The following is a 10633-nucleotide window of genomic DNA, read 5'->3' on the forward strand; positions in this document are numbered from 1 at the left end:
TCAGCCACGATGATGAGTCTATCCGTCTACCCTCGGCACGTCTGGAGGTTCCTCTGATGATAAAATACGCCAGGCTGGTAAAGGAGATGAGGAAGCCGTATGGGAAGTGCTTGACGGACTTCCACGACAAACGATAGCGTTTGAGATGTTCCAAATCTAAACGAACGACGAGCAAGAGATTTTGGTGAAACCCTCTGAGGATTCGTGTACACATTCTCCTCTCTTTTAAAAATGAATAAAATCCAACTAATTTGTTTCAACCAACGGACGGTTGGAAAAACGCACAGACGTATCATGTTTATTTCCGAAGACCTACTGATCAGCTACTACAGTCGAACAAGACCCGGACTTACGTGGTTCTGGAGAGGACGTAATTGAATGATCATGTAATTAAAACGTATCTTTAAAACCTTTTTGTATTTTGAAACACTTTTTTAGTGTCAATTAGACTAAGAGACCGGTACGCAAAGCTCTGAACCACCAATTCTGAGTTCAGAGGTACACTGGATAATCCATACTGTATTCACAGTACCCTCCTACTGATCCCCGGATTATACGGGTCCTAGTTCGGGTTTAGTAAATATATTCTTGCTCGCCCTCACTGATTGATACAGAGCCTACGTCTGCTTTCTCGGTTCTCCACAAATTAAAAAAACCCTACAGTGATCAGAGAGGTCTTTATATTATTTGATTTTTGTACGGCTTCCTCAATAGACCCCTGTTCCAGGCGTCAGTACTTCCTCTAGAGGATCCTGTCGACACTGGAGAAATGTCAATGGCACGACCAGAACGCTCCACATAAAGGGGTTCTGAAGACCTCTAGTCTTTTTAGTTAGGACGTTCACGTTACGTGACATGCGTCACAGTAATCGATCCTAGACTGCGCTCCTGCACGATCACACGCTTCATACACGTGTGCGTGAGATTATCCCGAGGTGACAGAACTCCTAATATCGTGTGTAATCTCTGCTTAGATGAGCGCTCAGATTGCTGACTTTGACAACGTGGGTTTATAGTGCAGACGGACGTAGTCTGGAGACGTCTACGCTACACGTCTGCGTTCCTGTGTTCGTGTCATAACACTACACTACATTTCTGTACTGTTAGTGGAACAGCACTCTGTATGGCGTAAATCTTAAACAGTGTAGGTTCATTATTTTGTTATTATTGTGTTTATGAAACATTGCTGATCACCTGTGTGTGTGTGTGTGTGTGTGTGTGTGTGTGTGTGTGTGTGTGTGAAATGAGGGAATCCTGCTGACTTCAACATTGTGTGTGCACCAGTCCAATGAGAGCAACGTAAAGGCGGAGCCTCTCCCTCAGACACGCGTTACAAATACAGCCTCACGCAGCGCCCACCTTCACACGCACCCGTCTACACGTCTGGTTTTCTCACACATACGCAGGTGAGATTCTTTCTCTCTTCCTTCTTGCACTGATTGTGTTCAATAATTCAGTCATTGTAAATATATTTATGAGCCAGAATCGCACTATTAGGCTACAGTGTACTACGTTTAAACGTAAACTTAAACATATGAGATGTTTTGTATTATTATTATTATTATTATTATTAAGTCGTTAAAAAAAGGTAGTTTTATACTTTGTAGTTAATTTATTCAATAAAAATAATTTTTAAAAAATTCATGATTTTTTTTTATCTCCTAGGACTTTAAGTGATGATAAGAACGAATTTGCTTTGCAGGGGTTCCACGGCGTTAAATGAAACTATAACTGGACACTCATTGGAAAAATTGCTGTGATATTGCTTACTATATACATGTTTATTAAATCATATTTATATAGAGAACTTATATATATGTATACGTAGAGAGAGAGAGAGAGAGAGAGAGTTTATCTCAATGTTTGTTAGTTTGTCAGTGTACAGAAGAGAGATAATGTACTAAACTCTTATTTTTTTGGTCTGAATTGAACCCCATTATAATGCTATTACGATGATGATGATGATGATGTCGGGATTAGGATTAAGAAGCACACTGCTGATGAGGAGGAAACTGATAAGAGTCTCTTGCTCAATCTCCTGAGCTGAAGAATAAAACTATTCAACAACTATATATACAACTATTGTTTAAGCCAATCAGGAGGACACAAAAGTGTCTCGTTATTAAGTTATGAAGCACCTGCTTTTTGTTGGCGAGGTCAAACGAAATGGCGGCTTCATTCAGTGAAGCGCACGTACCTCGCGTGTTGTGAACTATTTTCCTCCCCTTCCTGATTAAATTCAAAAGAGCACATTCATTTATATACATATTCAGAGTATACACTTATGTGTGTGTGTGTGTGTTAAAGCGTGTAATTTGTGTTGTTTTCTCTTTAGGTCACATCATGAGTCCAAAGCACGTCATTTATAAGAAACTGTCACGTGACAAATCTGTAAGACTCTCTTTCCGTACTGTTCAGCTGTTAAACACACTGTACTTATACTTATAACAACAAATTGTGTGTGTGTGTGTTTGTGTGACGCTAGGTGGGCATCTACATGGGCAGGCGGGACTTTGTGGATCACTGTGACTTCGTCGATCCTGTTGGTAAGTCCACTCGTCCATCACGGATCTGGCGAGAGACGGCTTGAAATCCAAAAGACCTAAACAATTTTTTTAAAAAAAAGGCCCTAAAGGATAAGGATGAAAGAGTACGGCACACTGAAGGCTAAGAGTGAATTACTTGAATTGCAATAAATAGTTTCGCAGTGATGTTTGTTGGTAAATGAGACCTTTTACCAGGCCGTACTCCTGTTTAATGCACGTGAACCGGAGACGGCTTTGCCTGAGTGCGCGTTGCGATGACGCGTCTCGACCCAGATCTGCGGAAAATCTGCAGTGATTCTGACAAATCGCAAGCTCCTGCGAATATTACGCCGTTTCCTCAAATTCATTTCTGCGATCGCACAATCTTGGAAGGACTGCCTAAAGGCTTAGGGATATTGGTGTCTCGTAGACTTTCGTCCGTAGTCTTTGGGGCATGTTAATTTTTTTGAGCCAAAGCGGTAGTGCCCTAAAGGCTAATGCTGATTGATGATCACTGCCTTTATTTTGTCTGTCGTTTAGTCATTGCTCATGATTTTACTCGATCTGAACCCCTGGATTTGTGTGTTTTGTGTGTCTCAGATGGTGTCGTGCTGCTCGATCTGCAGCAAGTAAAAGGAAAGAAAGGTGAGAGAACATTGCTGTTGTTATTTAAACGAGGCCTCAGCAACTCGGTCGGTTAGCTGGTTTGATAAGTAGTCATGGCATTAAAACAGTCTTTTTTTCACAAAGACTCTCAGACAGATGTACTTTCATGCAACAATATTTGACCAGTAAAAGGTGATGAAATTTGGGCAGATACGCAACGGTACCCACTAGAGGGCGCTGATGATGTTAAGTGTATCGTGTTTGTTATAGAACACTGGATGAACAAATTAACATTGTCTTTCCCACTGATGGTGTATGTGTGTGTGTGTGTGTGGGCACGGGGCAGTGTATGTCATGTTGTCATGTACGTTCCGTTATGGCCGTGATGACACGGACGTACTGGGCTGGGCGTTTCGGAGAGATATCTACGTGTGCACGAGGCAGGTGTATCCCCCGCTGCAGGACCGAGAGCGCAGCATCCACACCAAACTTCAAGAGAGGCTGCTGCGTAAACTCGGAAACGACGCCCACCCCTTCTTCTTTGAGGTAACAGCGAAGGGCTCAAATCCAAAAACCTCAAATCGGTTTCTGAAATAAATTCCGGTTCAGATTTACGGTTCAGAATACCTCTTAGATTTCTAAAGGTGATGCATAAAGAAATAAGTGCCCTAAAGGCCATGGGAGAAGTGCGCTAAACGCTAAGGGTGGAAGACTAATGACTAAAGAACTAAAGGCTGAGGACGAAGACATGAGCACTGAAAGGGCAGTGGAGAAACTGCTCTAAAGGCAAAGGGCAAGTAATTAGGTTATGAGGACGGCTTATAGGCACCTGCCCTAAAGGCTAACACTGAAAAAACAAGGGATTTAAATGCCAACAGTGAAGGACTAAGCAACTTAATGAGCACACAAGTGTAAAAAGGCTAATGGTGAAGGAATAAAGTCTAAGGACAAAGGTGTAACGAAGAAAATACCCTAAAGGTAAAGGTTCTGAAGACTAAGCATTTATCTGTGTTAGACTTTAACACTGGAAAAACTAAGTGTTTAAATGCGAACACTGAAGGACTAAGCACCCTAATGTCCAAGAGTAAGAAGGTTAAGTAAAGTAAACTAAAGGCTATCAGTGAAGGACTACGTGCCCAAAAGTATAATATTAAAGGACTGAAGTCTAAGGACAAAGGTGTAATGGACAAAATGCCCTTAAACCCAAAGTGCAAACTACTGAGGTTCTGAAGATTAAGCATTTGTGTGCCCCAAAGGCCAACACTGAAGCACCGAGTGCCCTAAAGGCTAACAGCGACGGACATTCAAGGCTAAAGCCGAGTTGTGTTCTCTGTGTTGTGTGTTGCAGTTTCCTGATAACCTTCCGTGCTCCGTGGCTCTGCAGCCGGCACCCACTGACGAGGGCAAGGTAACCATGACGACTGTCACAACAACAATACGCACACACCCCCGTCAATCACTGTAACACCAACACACCCAACCCCCTGCAACAACACGTTATCAGTCCTCGCAGTAACACGACGACACACACTCGCGCCTAATCTCCACAACACCACACCAACAGTGAGAACGCACAACCGAATTATAACACACACACCTGAGCACTTTAGAATTCATCAACAAAACAATACCATAACACACAACTAATCTGCACAACAGTAACGTGTGTGTGTGTGTGTGTGTGTGTGTGTGTAGCGTTGTATGGTGGAGTTTGAGGTGACGGCTTTCTGTGGTGAGAATCAGGATGAGAAAGCTCAGAAGAGGTAACCATCTGATGTTCCCTACCATAAAAACAACCATATTCTGATCACTTCTATACAATCTTCCATAATCTCTCTCTCTCTCCCTTTCTCTATCTCTTTCTCTATCCCTCTCCCTCTCTCATCCCTCATCTCTCTCTCTCTCTCTCTCTGTAGGAGCTCAGTGCGGTTAGCTATAAGGAAGGTGCAGTACGCTCCTGATAAAGGCGCCGCTCCTCCATCGAACGAGACGACCTGTGAGTTTATGATGTCAGACAAACCGCTGCATGTGCGCGTCGCTCTGGAGAAAGAGGTGGGACTTCATGTTTAGCGACTATGCTAACTTGTGCTAATCATTGTGCAGATGTTGCTACGGCTACACACCGTCTAGATTATTCTGTAAAATGTTCTTTTAAAATGTATTTTGACGATCTAAGAAAACATAACCAACAATTCAGACAAACTGTTAAACCATCATGTTTCTCTCTCTCTCTCTCACCACCTGTCTATCTATCTATCTATCTATCTGTCTGTCTGTCTATCTATCTCTCTCCCCTACTATCTATCTGTCTGTCTATCTATCTATCTATCTATCTATCTATCTGTCTGTCTGTCTGTCTGTCTATCTATCTATCTGTCTGTCTGTCTGTCTATCTATCTATCTATCTATCTGTCTGTCTGTCTATCTATCTCTCTCCCCTACTATCTATCTATCTATCTGTCTGTCTGTCTATCTATCTCTCTCCCCTACTATCTATCTATCTATCTATCTATCTGTCTGTCTGTCTGTCTGTCTGTCTATCTATCTATCTGTCTGTCTGTCTATCTATCTATCTATCTATCTGTCTATCTATCTATCTATCTGTCTGTCTGTCTATCTATCTCTCTCCCCTACTATCTATCTATCTATCTGTCTGTCTGTCTATCTATCTGTCTGTCTGTCTGTCTGTCTATCTATCTATCTATCTATCTGTCTGTCTGTCTATCTATCTTACTCTTTCTCTGTGTCTCTCTATATTACTCTTTCTATTTTTCTCTATCTATTGATATATCGATTTATCTATCTTTGTCCCCCCCCCCCTCTCTCTCTCTCTCTCTCTCTCTCTCTCATTCTCAGACTTATTATCATGGTGAACCCATCAATGTCAGTGTGGACATTGATAACAGCTCCAGCAAGGACATGAAGAACCTCACAGTTTCAGGTAACACACACACACACGCACACACACACACACACACACACACCTGTTTATTTACATTGTCCATCTGTCTCTCTGTCTGTCTCACCCACAGTTGAGCAGGTGACTAATGTGGTGCTCTACTCCAATGATAAATACATAAAATCTGTAGCCTGTGAGGAAACCACGTAAGACACATGCACACACACACACACACACACACACACATGCCAATCTATTCATAACATCACTGAATGACATCACCGCTGATGTTGCCGTAGAGACATGGTGCCATCTGGAACCAGCCTGAAGAAAGTGTACACTCTGTACCCCTTACTGAAGAACAGCCGTGAGAGGCGGGGCTTAGCACTGGATGGGAAGCTGAAGCACGAGGACACCAACCTGGCTTCCTCTAGCATGTGAGAGCACAGCACACTCCGCCATCCTTCAGGGCACTGTAGTGTGGGAAGGAATAAGAGCCTGAAGAAGTCAATTTTAAGCCTAATGAGAGAGAGCGTAACGGGTAGAGGACACAGACTAAGCACCTTAAGACTGAATGGACAGAGAGCGTGAAAAAAGTGCATGAAGGCTAACCATAGAGGACTAAAGGCCCTAAAGGCTAAGAGGCAAAAAAGATTAAGGATCCTAAAGGACTCAGGGCACTAAAGGCAAAGGTTTAAGCTTTTTATACTCTATGGTCCCTAAAGACAAATAGGGCTCTAAATGGTATGGGTGGAAGACCAAGTGCCCTAAAGGTCTGAGATCCTAAAGGCTAGAGGCAAAAGTGTAAGCGATCTATATGCTTGGTCTGTAATGTCTAACAGCAAAGCTCAAAGGGCCCTAACTACTAAGGGTGAAAGATTAAGGACCGAGGGCCCTAAAGGCAAAGATGTAAGCATTATACTGTGGTCCGTAATACTTAAGAACAGTGCTTTAAGGGTTGTAATGGCTAAGTATTAAGGGCCCTAAAGGCTAAGGGCGAAGATGTAAGCATTCTATATGCTGTGGTCCCTAAAGGCGAAGCTCTAACAGCCTTAAATACTAAGGGTGAAAGACTGAGGATCCTAAAGGCTAAGGGCGAAGATGTAAGCATTCCATCGATGCTGTGTGTGTGTGTGTGTGTGTGTGTGTATGCAGAGTGAAGGCGGAAGTGTTGAAGGAGATTCTGGGGATACTGGTGTCCTACAGAGTGGTGGTCAGGGGCACTGCAGCTGGGTGAGTGTGTGCGAGTGTGTGAGAGAGTGTGTGTATTACGATTTTATAGTTTATTATAGATGATCAAGAACTATGTAAAATAAATGCTCTGGTTTGGGTTTTACAGCATGATCGGCTCGAGGTATGGACAGATTTTATTTGACAAAATTATAATTGAAATATTCTTAAAATAAATGATCACCTTCGTACTGTAGGTAACTGAAGTGCGTGCGTGCGTGTGTGTGTTTAGTGAGGTTGCTGTGGAGGTTCCGTTTCTGCTCATGCATCCTAAACCTGAGGAAGGTGAGCTAATCAGATATATTTATGCTACGTTAGCCTAATGTTTTTTTTTTTCTAGAATGAAAAACGGGGAAAATATGTAAAGCGATTTACCTGCATTACCCACAATGCCATCCATCTGCCTGCTGCTAGTCGTGCAGCTTCCAAATCTTCAGCTTTCATGCTAATACCACAGTCTACGCCGCCGCTCTCGTCGCCTCACAGATTGCCGACTAGCCGAGCCGAATCTCTGCCGTGACTGTGTTCTGAAACTTCGAGTCTGACGTTTGCGCTACTTCTACGCCGCATTTCTCATAATATAACGTTAAACAGCTTTCGTTTTTAGGAGCTAACGGCAAAACCCCGACGGCCTCCTATTTAAACACCGTTGTAACTGCGCTAGCGAGTGCGTGGTGCTACAACACCACCGCTAACTTAGCGCCCGAATGTCACCCTATAAGCTGTCGCAAAGATTTCAAAATAAACATTTTAACATGTTCAGAGGGGACTTTATTTTAAATGGAATAACAGGAAGGTCCTGGTCCATCCTAGAAAAGGAAAATTGCTCCTTGTTATCCTTCCTGCTAACTGTTACCTGGGAAATGCTAACAGAATGGTTAGCAAAAGAATTCAAACAAGAACATCTGATAGTTTAAAAGAAATATTATCTATTTAGTTTTCCTTTTAAACGATCAGATGTTCTTGTTTGAATTCTTTTGCTAACCATTTTGTTAGCATTTCCCCTTTAGCTGTTATTCCTGCTACGTTCTCTGTATGTAGCATTAGGTGTTCCGTTTTAGCAGTTTAGACTGAAATGAATACAATATAATGATCTTTTTTTTTATGACTGAAGTCTTTTTGTTGTTGTTGTTGTCCCCCCTTTCTATTTCTTCTCTGGGATTTAACAGCTAAAGAAAGGTGAGCATTTCTCAGTGTAAATAAATAAACGAATTCATTTAAAAGCTAGCAACTACTAGCATGACTGATTCATATTACTTCAACACTAGCCAGCTAGCTTACATGAGCTAACATGACTCCTGACAGGATTTTGAAGTTATAACACAAGTAAACAATTAATGTTTGCGTGATAATAAGTGAAAATAGTCATCGATGCTACAGCAGCAGCAGTTAGCATAGCACTGCGGTTAGCAGTGATGCTAACGTGCAGCTTTCATTCACATCACAAGCCTGTGTTATGTTTCAGTGAGCGAAACGTACAGTAGTTAGCTAGTTAACTCAGTTTCCAGGGGCATTATGAGGGAGATTCCACGATTGGGGGTTCATTTTGTGTTCCACTGATATATTTACTTACAAAACTAATGATGTTTAAAATGTCTCTCATGTCTTTTTCCCCTCCATTTTCAATGATATTGTGTTGTCGTGCTGAGGAAGTCACGTGTCCAGTACACATTTACCAAACTTAAGTAAAAAAAAAAAAAATTATTTGAACGCCCCTAATGACCTCAAGCATGTATTAGCGTAGATGCTAGTTAAGCACATTTGATGTATTTGCTAATTCTGTGCCAAAAACTCAAAACCTGTTGCTTATTTAAAGGTGAAATTCGGTCTTCTAGCAAAGAAATAAGATTAAGAAAGAAGTGTGCTAAGTAGCACCCCAGTTATGGAACCGTGTATGTAATGGCCGTTCCAGTTAATCCATTTAATCCAGTTAAATCCTGATATTACGGTGAATGGTACAGTTACACTATACTACTGTAGATGTCAGTGCAGCATCATTAACCTTTTCCTTTGTGTGTGTGTGTGTGTGTGTAGTGAGAACATGGACATGGTGTTTGAGGACTTTAAGCGGTCGTATCTCAAAGGCGTGGTCGGTGACGACGACGAATCCGCCGAGGACTCGTGAGACTCCGGTCATCTCTTCTAGCCGGATTACAGTATATACAGTGTTTATTACGGTGTTAGAGATTATTATCGTCTAGCGTGAACGTGTATTAGGTGGATGAAGGGGTAACGGCACTACTGATCTGTGTTTACTCGGCGTCTGACTAGCAATGTGTTGGTAAATCATCAATAAAGATTAGTGTGTGACTGAAGCTGGACACACACACATACACAATTCTTTTCTTTCATTCTTTTCCCTACGACTTTCAGACGCAAGTAGTTCACATTGTTACGTTCTACTAAAAATATAGTGTACGTATCGGTACGTATTGTGTGTGTTTGTGTGAATTTTACACAACTAAAACAAAAAATCTAATCGCAAAGCTTTCCATACAAACAAAATGGGGGTAAGAAAGATCATTTTAAAAGTATATATACAATATAAAATGTATATTATTCTAATATTAACGTATATTGCAACATATTAAGTTTCCTGTGTGTGTGTGTGTATATATATATATATATATATATATATATATATATATATATATATATATATATATATATAATGTGCTCGTTCTAATACGTTATTGTTTCTATAGTAACACCTCACAAGTATCAATAACAATAAGGTTGGATACTGTTAGTTTAATATTATATAATAAATATATGAAATGGATATTTATAATAAATTGAACAGGATTAAAAGTAGGAGATCTAGGTTTAACATATGCACACACATCATCTCACAAATGCTCAGGACTATAGACACACACACACACACACGGAGTGATGCTGTGATACACTCTTATCTCTACACTGATTTAACAAAGGAAACACCTGCTACTGCTTACCAGATTACACACACCGATGGATCAGGTGGCACTTGCATGCACGCAACCCAGGACAACATAAACACACACTGACATGTCTTTGTACCAGGTACGATATTCTGCAGAGCTTGAATAAAGGTCAGTTGGTTAGGAAATATAATGTTGGACATTGTCTAGGACTGGCTGTCAAGACCAGAGTCTTAAGGGGGTCGAGGTCAAGTCAAGATCGAGTCCAGATTGAGAACAAAAACCATCAAATACTATTCGAGGCCAAACCTTCGTTTCAACTAGTCGGCTTCTTCCATGTGGGAAGGATGTACTTCTGATAGGACTCTCGATCGCAAACCAGGGCCGTATTTACCGAGAGCAAAGTCCAAGACTGAGCACCGAGTCAATACAGAAAACATCTTGAGATCAGACCTGAGTCAGCCCTAATT

General features: G+C 41.4%; 1 protein-coding gene across 1 annotated transcript; it reads left to right on the forward strand.

The window, feature by feature from the left end:
- The first annotated feature begins 1252 nt into the window (after window positions 1-1252).
- Window positions 1253-9756, forward strand: sagb (S-antigen; retina and pineal gland (arrestin) b). The gene is made up of 16 exons (XM_053646808.1): window positions 1253-1406; window positions 2336-2391; window positions 2486-2546; window positions 3126-3170; window positions 3478-3677; window positions 4480-4539; window positions 4827-4894; window positions 5048-5183; window positions 5988-6072; window positions 6164-6236; window positions 6330-6467; window positions 7186-7263; window positions 7370-7384; window positions 7493-7545; window positions 8430-8439; window positions 9295-9756. Exons 2-16 carry the CDS (start codon window positions 2344-2346, stop codon window positions 9383-9385), a joined length of 1161 nt encoding a protein of 386 aa, XP_053502783.1. The 5' UTR covers window positions 1253-1406; window positions 2336-2343; the 3' UTR covers window positions 9386-9756.
- Window positions 9757-10633: the final 877 nt, after the last annotated feature.

The sequence above is a fragment of the Ictalurus furcatus genome, chromosome 17 (genome assembly GCF_023375685.1).
Source record: "Ictalurus furcatus strain D&B chromosome 17, Billie_1.0, whole genome shotgun sequence".
NCBI lineage: Eukaryota > Metazoa > Chordata > Actinopteri > Siluriformes > Ictaluridae > Ictalurus > Ictalurus furcatus.

Coding starts and splice junctions, on each gene's coding strand:
- sagb (XM_053646808.1), top strand. CDS start 2,344: ATGAGTCCAAAGCACGTCATTTATAAGAAACTGTCACGTGACAAATCT. Junction 4,540..4,826: donor CACCCACTGACGAGGGCAAG/GTAACCATGACG, acceptor GTGTGTGTGTAG/CGTTGTATGGTGGAGTTTGA. Junction 6,237..6,329: donor GTAGCCTGTGAGGAAACCAC/GTAAGACACATG, acceptor ATGTTGCCGTAG/AGACATGGTGCCATCTGGAA.